Source organism: Zalophus californianus, chromosome 9 (genome assembly GCF_009762305.2).
Source record: "Zalophus californianus isolate mZalCal1 chromosome 9, mZalCal1.pri.v2, whole genome shotgun sequence".
Classification (NCBI taxonomy): domain Eukaryota; kingdom Metazoa; phylum Chordata; class Mammalia; order Carnivora; family Otariidae; genus Zalophus; species Zalophus californianus.
Window position 1 is genome coordinate 91,508,722 of NC_045603.1, and position 14,225 is coordinate 91,522,946.

The 14,225-nt window shown below is 40.7% G+C and overlaps 1 protein-coding gene across 4 annotated transcripts in view; it reads left to right on the forward strand.

The window, feature by feature from the left end:
* GUCY2C (guanylate cyclase 2C) overlaps positions 1-14,225 on the forward strand; it is a 72,072-nt gene that overhangs the window by 29,429 nt on the left and 28,418 nt on the right. For all 4 annotated transcript variants that reach the window (XM_027591714.1, XM_027591718.1, XM_027591716.1 and 1 more), the window contains 5 exons: positions 5,976-6,057; positions 8,816-8,921; positions 12,001-12,063; positions 12,633-12,704; positions 13,174-13,278. In XM_027591714.1, coding sequence (XP_027447515.1) covers positions 5,976-6,057; positions 8,816-8,921; positions 12,001-12,063; positions 12,633-12,704; positions 13,174-13,278 — 428 coding nt within the window. The remainder of the gene's footprint in view (positions 1-5,975; positions 6,058-8,815; positions 8,922-12,000; positions 12,064-12,632; positions 12,705-13,173; positions 13,279-14,225) is intronic.

Consider the following 14,225-nt stretch of genomic DNA (forward strand, 5'->3'; position numbering starts at 1 on the left):
TCTACGGAGAAATATCTATTCGTGTCTTCTGCCCATGTTTAACTGGATTAATTGTTTTTTCAGTGTTTTATAAGTTCTCAATATATTTTGGATACTAACCTTTTATTAGATATGTCATTGACAAATATCTTCTCCCATTCTGGAGATTGCCTCTTAGTTGTATTGATTGTTTCCTTCGCTGTGCAGAAGGTTTTTAATTTTGATGTAGTCCCAATAGTTTATTTTTGCTTTTGTTTCCCTTGCCGGAGGAGACATATCTAGAAAGAAGTTACTATGACTGATGTCAAAGAAGTTACTGCCTGTGCTCTCTTCAAGGATTTTTGTGGTTCCAGATCTCATCTTTAGGTCTTTAATCCTACCCCAAATAATAAAATACCTAGGAATAAACCTAACCAAAGAGGTGAAAGACCTGTACTCTGTAAACTATAAAATACTGATGAAAGAAAGTGAAGATGACACAAAGAAATGGAAAGACATTCCATGCTCATGTATTGGAAGAACAAATATTGTTAAAATTTCTATATTAGCCAAAGCAATCTACACATTTAATGCAATCCCTATCAAAATACGAGTAGCATTTTCCACAGAGCTAGACCAAACAATCTTAAAATTTGTATGGAACCACAAAAGACCCCCAATATCCAAAGCAGTCTTGAAAAAGAAAAGCAATTCTATCATTGCTTTTTTAAAGTTGATTCCTTTTCATTAGCAAGCTTTTTTTTAATTAAGCAATTTTTAAATGATTTTATGTATTTATTTGAGCTAGAGAGAGAGAGCACAAGTGGGGGAAGGGAGAGGGAGAAGCAGACTCCTCACTGAGCAGGGAGCCCAAAATGGGGCTCAATCTGAGGACCCTGGGATCATGACTTGAGCTGAAGGCAGACACTTTTTTAATTATCTCTAGAACCATCTGCAAGCTTTGTAGGTTTAAACCAAACTTACCTTTGAAATATATCTCTTTTCTTGTGGATTTCTGCAACTTTCTACTTCTTTCTTTTGTAACTTTTTGAATTACAATTATTTTTTCTTTTCCCTTAATTATAGTGACAATGTTAGTTTGTATTTTTAATATATTTCTTTAAGAGTTTGTAGGTTTTTTTATTCAATAGAAAGATCTGTTCTTTGTAAAATGCTCAACTTCTAAAAAAGCAATTTTTAAATGATTTTATGTATTTATTTGAGCGAGAGAGAGCACAAGTGGGGTAGGGGAGAGGGAGAAGCAGACTCCTCACTGAGCAAGGAACCCGAAGTGGGGCTCAATCTCAGGACCCTGGGATCACCTGAGCCGAAGGCAGACACCCAGGCATGCTTCAAAAAGTAATTTTTGAGAGAGCTCTCATTATTTACCTAAAAGAGATCACATTAAATATTCATGTTGTATTATTCTTATTACAGGGACATTGTATCATTCTGAGCAACTTCACTTCATCCTCATTTAACCGGAAAATTCAGTTAGCCAGAGCTTTTCATTACTCAACTGTTCCTACGTTTAATTTTAATCTTTATAAATAAAGTAACTCAATCTTTCAAATAGTATACAAATCAGATATTCATCTGGTCTTTTATCTGGGTACACCGCTGCCCCCTAAGTAACAGAATGTCTCATCTGGAGATAACACCATCACTGTCATTTCATTCATTCTACAAAGATTTGCTAGCACCAGGCACTGTTCTCAGCACCTGGAACACAGCAATGGACAATGCACATGTGTTCCTGTTCCTCATCCATGCCATCATCATCTGCCTCCTGGGTTACAATGACATCCACCTGACTTCCTGCTTCAGTCCTGCTTCCTGCCCACCTCCAGTCCAACCAACTTTGCCACCAGAATGAAAGCATGGATCTAGTCATATTGTCACACTATTGCTAACACTCAATTGGCAGCTCCCCTTTATCCATGAAGTCCAAATGACTTATTATAGCACAAAATGTCCATGATCTTCCTACTTCTCCAGCCTTATCTTTCTTCTTACTTAAAAACCCTTCCCCATTTCCTCAATTTCCACCTACTTCCTTAAAAAAAAAAAAAAGGAGGGGGGTCTTGCAACTTCATGCCCCTGTGTCCTTAGTAATGCTACTACCTCTGATTAAAATGTGTCACTCCCCCATATGACTGGTAAACAGCGACTCATCTTCAACATTTAACTTGAATTTCATTTTTCTAAGCTTTTCTTAGCCTCCCAGGAGGCTATTGATCTTGCCTACATCCCACCCAATTCTAGCTTAGAATTTATTTGATACTTATATGTTTACGCATTTTTTTAAAACCATACACTGTTTAAGTGTAGGGTCTATTCTTTTTTTTTTATTATTTAAATTCACTTAGCCAACATATACTACATCATTAGTTTCAGATGTAGAGTTCAATGATTCACCAGTTGCATATAACACCCAGGGCTCATCACATCACATGCCCTCTTTAATGCCATCGTCCAGTTACCCCATCCCCCACCACCTCCCCCCCAACAACCCTGTTTGTTTCCTATAGTTAAGAGTCTCTCATGGTTTGTCTCCCTCTCTGATTTCTTTCTGTTCAGTTTTCCCTCCCTTCCCCAATGATCCTCTCCACTGTTCATTACATTCCACGTATGAGGGAAACCATATAACAATTGTCTTTCTCTGACTGACTTATTTCACTCAGCATAATACCCTCCAGTTCCGTCCACATCGATGTAAATGGTAAGATTTCACCCTTTTTGATTGCTGAGTAATATTCCATTTTATATATATATATATATATACCACATCTTCTTCATCCATTCATCTGTCGATGGACACCTTGGTTCTTTCCATAGTTTGGCTATTGTGGACATTGCTGCTATGTAGGGGTGCAGGTGCCCCTTCAGATCACTAAATTTGTATCTTTAGGGTAAATATCTAGTAGTACAATTGCTGGGTTATAGGGTAGCTCTATTTTTAACTTCTTGAACCTTCGTACTGTTTTCCAGAGTGGCTGTACCAGCTTGCATTCCCACCAACAGTGTAGGAGGGCTCCTCTTTCTCCGCATCCTCACCAACATCTGTTGTTTCCTGCCTTGTGAATTTTAGCCATTCTGACGGGTGTGAGGTGGTATCTCATTGTGGTTTTGGGTCTATTCTTTATTCACCTCTGCCCAACAAAGTACCTTGGAAGGGATGAAGGAAGAAAGGAGGGAAAATGAGATAACTATAAATCCGTTTCTACTCAGCACTTATCCACACTGTGTTAATTTTAGTCAATTTACTTTTCTAAGTGTGACTTTCTTCCTTCTTCAGATGAGGAGATTTGTTAACTGATTCCAAGATTCTTTTCCAACTATCATACCATATGACCTAGGGTTATAAACTCATTCCACCATCGCTGTGAATCTAATTAGACTGTGATAACCACAGCAGCCACCAGAAGTTAGCAGAAGCTTCACCTTTGAACTAATATAATACTGTGACTTGATAACTCAAGCAAAACTGAAAACTATGTTGAATTAACCACCTCTATATTTAAATAGTATACAGCATATTTAAATATCATAAGTATGGGGCGACTGTGTGGCTCAGTTGGTTAAGCGACTGCCTTCGGCTCAGGTCATGATCCTGGGTCCTGGGATCGAGGCCCGCGTCGGGCTCCCTGCTCAGCGGGGAGCTTACTTCTCCCTCTGCCTCCGCCTGCCGCTCCCCCTGCTTGTGCTCGCTCTCTCTCTGTCAAATAAATAAATAAAATCTTTAAAATAAATATCATAAGTATATTTAGCGCAGTGAGATGTTCGTGCTGTGGGGGGTAGACAGGAATTGAGATGGGGAGGACCCAGCAGACAGAAGTCCCCCTAGTCCCTCCAGTTCGTGCTCTAGTCTAGGGGATGTGTCATTTCAGTAGACTGATGAGTAGAATCGTTGATGAGTGAATTATATTTCTCATACCGATTCTGAGAGTGGTGGTAATGGCAATGGCGGGGTGATAGGAGTGATGATCACAGTAATAAACAGAATTCACACCGTCAGATATGCCCATCCAAATCCAAGATACTAATCTGTTTCTGCCCTGATGAGAACAGAAATCCAGAGCTCACATTTTCATTGTTAAAAATTTCCCTTAGCAGGAAACAAGATAAGCAGAGGTAAAGTCCTATGTTAGCAAAGCATAAACCCTTCAAATCACCCCTTATAGAAAGCATGGAGACATTTTTAGTGAAGAAAATTCGTGCATGTGATGTTAAAATCCAATAGTAAAAATATTCATAATGGAACGTGAGTATGCCTGGCCCCTCCTCTGTCAGCTCTGGTCTCTCAGTCACTTCTCCCTTTAGTTTGTTGCATATTTCTAAATAATATGCATATATTTCTTGATTCATAAGCTTTGGATGTTATCTGTTTATTTCTTGTATTGATAAAAGATTTAGTTCATCTTCACTAGCCCTACTTTTTTCTAACCTTTTCTCAAATTAGTTATATCTTTTTGTCAATACATTTATTGGGTGCCTTTGTAATTTTAATTGATATGCATAAGCTTCTAGTACTGTTCTCTACCAACTATATAAAAAACTTCATGGAACGCCTGGGTGGCTCATTCAGTCAAGCATCTTTCTTCGGCTCAGGTTATGATCCCGGAATTCTGGCATGGAGCCCCATGTTGGGCTCCCTGCTCAGTGGGGAGTCTGATTCTCCCTCTCCCTCCACTCGTTCTCTCTCTCTCAAATAAATAAATAAAATCTTAAAAAAACAAAAGAAAACAAAAAATAAAAACTTCTTGCTTCCCAACTTGGTAAGATGAAGATGTTTCCTACTACCTCCTTCCTACCTCCCAGATTCTCTGTATTTTTCTTTAATTTGTCATAGCTGATAATATTTATTTGGCAGTCATATAAACCCTCTGTCATTTACCTATAAGTTGATTCTATAAGTTGAAAATTAGTAACATTTTCATCATTATTATTTATATAAAGCAAAATAGTACTCTATTGCTTAGAATCCATTCCATTTTTCCTTCTTGAACTCACCAACTTCCTATTCTAATCAGAATCCATTGTGGCATATACAAAACATGACTTTCTTGTACAGTTTTACTATTGTTGTTGTCCTTCTCAGTCGAGGCCTGTTCCTCTGCATATTCAGTTTCTGTTTCAAAGCTTCCTTGGGTTGGATCTACATTTTCCTGAATTCCACTTACCCTTCTGTCAGTCTTTTAAATTGCTTCATCTTTACAACTCCACCTACACACTTGTGCTCTAATAAATAAAATCACTTACATCCTTCACTGACTTCCATCAATGACTTTGTAGCACTTGGGAAGAACCAGCAGGCAACACTGTCATTTAATATTCCAAAACGACTGGCTTTTCCTCTGATTGTGCCTGGTATTAAAAAATAGTTGACTCTGGGGCCCTGGGTGGCTCAGTTGGTTAAGCGTCTGACTCTTGATTTCGGCTCAGGTCATGGTTCAGTGTTTTGAGATCAAGCCCCAGGTCAGGCTCTACTCTCAGCAAGTGGAGACTGCTTGTCTTTCTCCCTACCCCCGTTTGCACGGTCTCTCTCTTTCTCTTTCTCTCTCTTAAATAAATAAATAAATAAATAAATAAATAAATAAATAAATAAATAAAATCTTTTAAAAAAATAGTTGACTTTCTTCCTTTGTGAATCCTCCTTAGGTATATTGGTTTCAAGGACATCAGGTGGGTTTCCCACCAAAATTATTTGCATACTGGACACTATTTTATGTTTTTCTGACATTTGGTGATTCCCAGTGAAATGCAGTATGCAGTCTATAAGGACCACTGAAATTAAACCACTTCCCCTGGCACATTCCAGGTAGTTTTCCTCAGAGACCACAAATACAGGACCTATATTACCAATGAAGAGATGAATAAAAGATAAAAGTTTTTTTTTAAACGTCTCTCCTTTTCCCTCCTTCAGATGAGATTATACAACTAGAATCTTTGAAATGATTTTATTCTCTTTTCAAAGATCCTTACTAATGCATTTTTCACTGTCTTTTCTGCCACAGGCCCTCAAGTCCTGTTGATTGCAGTCTTCACCCTCACAGGAGCTGTGGTTCTGCTCCTGCTCATTGCTTTTCTGGTGCTGAGGTACCTACCACCCCCTTTGTCTCGCTGTGCTCATCATGCAAAGAGCGGGGGAGGGGAGAGGGAGAAGTCTGATGTCATCAATGATAATATATATCGACAAGAAGGTGTCTAGACAGATCTAAGATCATGAAGGCATTTTGCATCAAAGACTACATCGAGGGCAGAATAGTATTGAATGGATCAGTTAGAGACACCTGAACTCATATCTATCTCAGTTCTGTGACTTAATAGTTGTGCGGGCTTTAGTGTGTTATTACAGGTTACTTAACTTCAGTATCCTCATCTGAACTGTTGTGAGAACTTGATATAAAGTGTGGATAGTGACTGCCATATAATAGGCATCCTATAGACAGAAACAGCTCTTCTGCTGTTTTATTGGTATTTTGTGGGACATTTCAATCTCTATATTATATAGTGTTCAGGCTGGAAGAGTCTTCAGAAATCATCTACTTCACACCTCCCATTTTAGCATGGGGAAAGAGACCCAGAAAACCAAATGGCTTGTCTGGAGTCACAACACCAGATAGTTGTAGGGCCAAAACTAGCACTCAAGCCTTCTGACCATCAGTTCCATGGTTGTTCTACTCAATTTGCACAGATGAAGTGCCCCGCACAGTGTTAGAGGCATACTGTATGCTCAGAAATATTTGTTGAATATATAAATGAATGAGTGAATACCACACTATGCTAATCTGTGTATGTTAAACACATAAAACTTTCCATCCTATTATATTGTCAGGATCACCCTTATTTCCCAGCTGAACCAGAGAACAACTTTTCTCTTCGTATCACGTGCTTTTATCAGTGTGGCACTGTACTTTCTCATGAGAGAATCCAGTCTGTTGTATGTCAGTTAAAGGTTTCTCCAGGAAAGGAAGTAGAATGTTCTGTTCAGTCTGAAGGCAGAACTTGACTCCTGTAACTCTGCATTAACCCAAATTTGAGCTGTATATACACATATACAGTGTATGATGGCCATTTAGTTGAAGATAGCCAGAAACCAAAATTTGAGGAGAATAAAGCCAGTCAATAGCAAGGTCACAGATGTGGCTAATGCCCTTCAGGAACCGAGTCCAAATGAGTGTCAGCTTAAGATCAGGGGGAATCACAAGGTAAAAGACAGTAACAGATGGAAACAGGCGGAAACAGGTGTGTCCTGTCTGGCTGGAGCAATGGTGTGTCCACAAGGAGATCTGGTAGACAGATGTTATTCTTATAGTTTTCTATTACAACTGCCTATATAAGGAAAATAGTGAATGATTTATGGCATCTTCTGATTCAATATGAATGGCACGTGGCTCTGTAGGGTCCCAAGAGTCTCTTCGAATGCAGAGGTGAGAGCCTTTAAGGCTACAAAGCCTTCTTTGCCCCAGGTCCTAGGATAATCATTGGTCAATAATATGCTATTTTATATGTATTTAATAGAGGAATACTCAGAGTTAGATGGAAGCATAGGAAGAAAATAGTCATTTCTGCTTAGAATCCAGTAAGAAAGGCATCATGAATGACCTAAGAAGGTGAGTAGAAGTTTGTCAAATAACCACAAGCAAAGATAAACTCAAGGACAAATAGGTCAATGGAAAAATTCAGATTCTAGAACCAGACACAGCAAGCACGAGAATTTGGAATATGCTAGAGGTGACATTACAAGTCAGTTGCAAAATGATGGCATGGTAGGCTTGCAACATGGAAAAAATGAAATTAAAATCCTACCTGAAACCATACACAAATATAGAGTTCATTCCATATGGATTATAAATGGAATAAAGACTTAAATGTGAAATTCAAACTTCAAAACTTAGAGGAAATTAATAGAAAAGGACTTTATGATCTCAAGTAGGAAAATATTTCTAAGAATACCAAATGTTAAGAATCCGGAAGAAATGGGAATTCTCATGTTGGGAAGGTGTAAGTAGTATAACCACTCTGGGAAATAATTTGACAATATCTGTAAAGTTGTAAGTGTTTCCTATAACCCAAGGATTCTGCTTTATCTGTACTATCTGGGGGAAACACTTAAAAAATTGACATTTTGAATGTTGAAATACATGTTACATTTTCTCTATGCTTTTCTATTTTCTTTATACACATATTCTTAAAGGCACAAATGCATAAGAAGAACTGGCTTTTGGGGCACCTGGGTGGCTCAGTCGTTAAGCATCTGCCTTCGGCTCAGGTCATGATCCCGGGGTCCTGGGATCGAGCCCCACATTGGGCTCTCTGCTCCGCGGGAAGCCTGCTTCTCCCTCTCCCACTCCCCCTACTTGTGTTCACTCTCTCGACGTGTCTCTCTCTGTCAAATAAATAAATAAAATCTTTTAAAAAGAAAGAAGAAGAAGAACTGGCTTGTTTAGGAATCTGGTGTATTCTCTGGTGGCTTAAAAATTAACATATTTGCTTTCCAAGCTTACCAGTTTTGAATTGTTTCTGTTTTTTCCTTACTCTTCCCATGTCATCAGTTCAGATTCTTTATAATAGCGAAGGGCTGCCTTAGTGAAGGACCTGAGAAAATGATATGGAAAGAAAGAAGGGAAGAAAAGAAAGAAAGAAAAAGTTAAACCACCATCAGAAATCGTTACAGCTGACCTAATGGCCAGCATTCACCAGTTTGGGGAACATGGAATCACACCACTGGGCTAACATCTCTCGCCACATATCTACCTAAGAATGTCAGCGTTCTAAATTTCTCTTAGTGTTCAGAAGCTAAATGACATGAATGTTAATAAAAACCTACTGACTGGTTCTATTCCTTTCACAGAAAATATAAAAAAGAATATGAACTTCGTCAGAAAAAATGGTCCCACATTCCTCCTGAAAATATTTTTCCTCTGGACACCAATGAGACCAACCATATTAGCCTGAAGGTAAGATGAACCTCACCTGTTGAAGAATGCTAGGGCTGGTGCAACTTGCCAGGTATTTGACAAGGCTGGTAGCACGGTAAGAAATGGGCCAAGTAGGGATCCTCTGCTTGAGAATCTAAGACTTGGACATTTTCTGATTCTCAGCTTCCCATCTTTCCATTGATCCTCCAGTGTCCTAAATGTCAGCTGGTTGATCCAATGAACACTTCAGTGGAAGCTGAGATTTGGTGTGTTACTCATTCTTTGCCTCTGACCCAGAAGGGAAATGCATATGGTGTGCATTTGTCATGGAAGCAATGTAGAAATAAGTAGAGCATTTGAGCCCCCCTAAGCCTTGGCTACTACTCGGCCCATGCTAAGAATGTATGCTTATCTTGCTCATTGCTGAAGAAAGAGGCCTCTGTTGACATTTGCCTGCATTCTCCCTCTGCTAGGACACATCACGGCGGCCAGGAATAATCACTCCCCTTGGGCACAGCCAGTGGGCTCCAGCCCAATCATCTCATCTGCAGTGCTTGCCACAAGTTAAACTTGCCACGAGTTAAACTTTATCATAACTTTGCTGATGAGGAAACCAAAGGATGTGGGGTTAGGAAACAGTGCAGGGTCACGCACAGCTAATGAGTAGGATTACCGCAAATAATAAGAGTTGACAGACACTTACTGAGCACTTCTCCCGTGCCAGGGGCATTGACCCATTTCATCTTCCCCCGACGAGCCCTGGGAGGTAACAAGGCTAGAACCTGAGGAACATGGTCACAGTTTGAACCTAGTCTGTCTGACTGTGAAGTCTAAGATCCTAAAACCTACCATTCACCATATTCTTACAGAGTTTTTAGACCAAAGCACACTAAGAGAAGAAGGAGACCCAGAACCTCCACATGAAGGGCATGGTGGGGTTCCTCAGCCTAGGGCCAAGTCGATAGGATAGTGTGACTTGAGATGCCTCCCTGCCTAAAACCAGCAAAAGTAAAATTGCAGCTGGGTCAGGTGTGTCCAATTCCTGCATGTCGTGCTCTAAGAGCTAGGATCCCCTCACGCTCTACAAGGACTAGATCTCCCTTGCCTCCAGTAATGCTCCTGCTCTGACTGACCCTCCTGTTGCACTGGGAACCTTACACATAAGACTTCTATTTGCAAAGACCACTCTATCTCAGGCAAGCATCAGGATAAAATCCATCTTGCGGTAATTCATGGAAAGGTGCAAATGACCGTAAGACTATCGGACTTCCCAAGAGAGAATTTTTGGACCTAAATGACTAATTGACAGTACCCCAGGAAGAGGGGAGGAGACCTCTAGAAGGAGTGAGTGCTCCTCCACCTCTGGTATGACACCAGGATGGGCTCCCACGTGGCCCACCTCTGCGCACATCCAGCCATGCCTCCACTCCTCACAAGCCTCCCCCACTGCCTCAAACCCCACATTTCATATTTGTTCTTTTTGATGAATCCTAAAATACTGTGTCTCTGTTTTCTTCAAATGTAGATATTTCTAGAAATATAACCCTTCCATCCCTCATCAGACATTACACAATTTTTATGCATGAATCCATCAGATTAGCCAGTCACCTGGCTAGACTAAGTCTTTGGGACAGTAAGTTTAAGAGAGGGACCAGAGAGGTGATTCGAGGCATGGAGGGTCACAGTCACACAGAGTTTCAGGCAGGCTGGGAAGCAGGTGGCCAAGGACTAACTGTCAAGAGAGGTCTTCCAGCACTGTGAGTCAGGTGGAGCAGGGAGAAAGCCCAAGGAGGTCAGCCAAAGTCAGCCAGAGGTGGAAATGCCGCAACACCAGACAGGAAATGGTTCAAGTCCCGGATGTGCATATGCGCTGAAGGCAGAGATAAGGAAATAAGACCACGGGATGGGATGAGAAAGAGTACATCCCTGTGTGAGGACAGAAAGTGGCAGAAAACCAAAGCAGACAAGGAGAGAAGTCAGGAAGTTCAAAGGGATGAGTAACAGATGAAAATGATGAAAAAGATGAAGATAACTCGTTTGAGGATAAAGGACTCAAATTTGCAAGAAAATTTCACAAACTTTATTGCATTTGATGCCCAGGACCCCTGTCAATTAGAATTTCCCAGATGAAATACTGAGGTTCAAATAGTTTAAATGAACTAATCGAGGGCTCAGAAAAAAGAAAGAGACAAGGCAGCAAGCTCAGATTTTGGCATGCCCATGTGTGACACTTAGTGTCATTTAACCCGTATGTGGCCCATTAGTAAAATGAGAAGAGGAAGAGAAGACATCTGACATTTGTTAATCTGCATTGTGCCAGGCATCATGCTTGGAATTTGATAGAGTTTATTTTGCTCACATTTCAAAAGGTCCTACGAGGTAAGTTTTAACCAATATCATAATACATCACAGGTTTCTGTGAGAACCAAATTAAAAGATGCACTATTTCTCAATCTCAAGGCGACCAGAAGTCTGACAGACCAAGAGCCATATCTAGCCTGCAGGTGTGTGTGTGTGTGTGTGTGTGTGTGTGTGTGTGTGTGTGTGTGTGGTTTCATTTAATATTTAACATCTTCTAAAATTAATTGCCAAATACAAAAATTTTGGAATGGCATAGGAAAATCCATATTACCAGCTTCTTTTGACAGATCTGATGATCTGGTAACTCTCCGCTGAACCCAGAGCTGATGGGGCTGCCCCCCTTAGGCACCCTGCCCAGTGTCCTCACTTGAACCCTGAGGTGTGAGTTTGCAACTCAAGTCACAACAGGCTCCCCTAGGAGCACCTGTCTCTAGCTACAGACAATGATTCCCAGCAGAATGGACCAGGAGAGAAGGAAGCAAAGGAAATCCCTGGCTGACAGGCCTTCTTAAGAAGGGAGGAAGAGGGAGGAAGACCCAGAGGTAAGGATGAGAGGTAGATATCTGGAAAGAAGACCCTGGTGGGGAGGGAAGATGAGTAGTGACAGGGAAACACAAGGCAATTGTCAGTTTTGCCAGAAGCCTTCCCAGCGTGCTGTGAACCAACAGATACACCCACCTGGCAGACCCTCTCTGCCTTCACAGTAGATGTGACAAGATATGAAGTGTCTATAATAATTAGCCTTTTTTTGTGCCAGATCGATGATGACAAGAGACGAGATACAATTCAGAGACTCCGACAGTGCAAATACGACAAAAAGGTGACTAGTCTCCTCTGCTTCTCTGAACTCTCAGTCGGGCCGTGTTCCAGGCCTTCTGCTCATCCTTGCCCTGGCTCCTGATGTGGACCATGCAATGGTGCAGGCTGCCTCCAAGGGCTGTTCCTGGAGCTTTTCACAGGGATGGGCAGGGCTCTGCTTCAAGGGTTACAAAACTCACAAGCCTGGACAAATTGAAGGACAAACAGAATTTTTAAGGGGGGTAGAGAATAAGAAGGAAAGGGAGAAATAAAAGAGTTCAGAGCTGTCCAAAGTACCCTAGTATGATATTGTGGCTCACTGCCGGGCGAATACAACAATCCCATATGGGGGTTTTGTATCTTCTTTCCTCCCTGGGCCCTCCCTTTTCATTTAGTCATTCTTAAAGAAACATTCAAACCTGAGCTTATGCCAGGTACTAGGCACCCGGGATATAAATATCAATAAAATCGTGTCACTGCTCTCAAGAGCTTACAGTGTATGGGGAAGATAGACACACAACAAATTATCATAATATGCACAGAACTGGTCATGCTACAACATTATCTCCTTAATTCAAATGATCTTCGCAGCAAGTGATTCTAAAGGATCTCAAGCACAACGACGGCAATTTCACTGAGAAACAGAAGATAGAATTGAACAAGGTATGTGTCTCTTACTTGAAATCCTTAAAGGAGAAATAGCTTCACTCCATCTTCCCTGAGCACTGAAGTCCCTGGTGGATCCAGATGTTATGGGGGATGGAGACAAAAAAAAAGCCCTCAGACCAAGAAATGGGAGACTCTACTTCTTTGTTGAAAATTCTACCAACAGAAGTTGAAGAGTGGTGTTTGATGGTGTAAAAAATTTTAGACATCTACTAGCATGTCCTAGAAAATGGCCCTGATATTATTTGAATGTAGTCAAAGGTTCGTCTTCCAGGCTCCTTGCTGATAAAAGAAAAACTGTTGAGGAACATGTAGTGTCAGTGAGGAATGTACTGACGTTCCAATGTATCAGGAATAATACATCTTCCCAAAGACCTAAAGCACGGCATGTTTTATTAGCATATTAATTTTTACTGTGGCCCTGCTCTCTGGCTGACTTGCTTTATAACTAAACATGTTATCTTAGTTGCTTCAGATTGACTATTACAACCTCACCAAGTTCTACGGCACAGTGAAGCTTGATACCATGATCTTCGGGGTGATCGAATACTGCGAGAGAGGATCCCTCCGGGTAAGGAACTATGATCATTTCCAATTTCCTAACTGGCCAGCCATATGGGAAGAAAGAATAGTTAGTAGAAATGTTAAATGTTTACCCAGTGAAATAACATCAGAGAATTATCAGGAAAAAGTGGTAGGTCCATATGCTTCCTAACTAGATCACTTAGATTTTGTCAACCAGTCTTACTACATCTTTACAAAAACAAAACAAAAACAAAAAACAAGCCAAAAATAGGAGTGTAGACTTGAAAAGCCAGAGAACAGATGTGGGAAAGTGAGTGATTACCTCTCAATTCATTTTATTTTACTTACCTACTTGCTTTTGCATTAAGAGAAAATTGGATAGTCAACCCTAACCAAATAAGCACTGGAGACTTGTCCATAAGTCCTGGTTCTGCTATAGTCTGAATTCCTACCCTTCTCTCCTTTGGGAGAGATTGAGGATGGCCCAGGAGTTGCCAGGTGTGATCAGGCATTCTGGTTGAGCAAGTCCAAAGCAGAAAGAGAAAGTAAGACAGGGCTGAACCAAGTTCTTGGGAAGAACAAAGCTTCAAGCTAGGAATATCAAATCACTGGGTAGTTCAGCAGGCAGGCATACACGAGAACCGTTTACATACAAGAAACAAAGTCAGGTTTCAAGCAGAAACAGGACTAGAATGGGGAAATGGGCAGGAGCAGAAAGGAATCCAGGATAATTGCATCAAAGAGCATTGAAATATTTGCACCTCACCTTGAGCACTTTCTGGGCATCTGTTACAAGAGCTTTCAGCCTTTTAAATACCTTTGGGTAAGGTGACCATATAATTTATCAGGATACTTTGAGAAGGAAAGGGGTACTATAGCAATTATGTTGGAACAACAGATATAAACTGCAACTGGGTCCAAGCAAACAAGGACGTGTGATCACTGCCTTTGGGCTACATTCAGACCCAGTTTCTTAATTTTCTTAAAAATAAC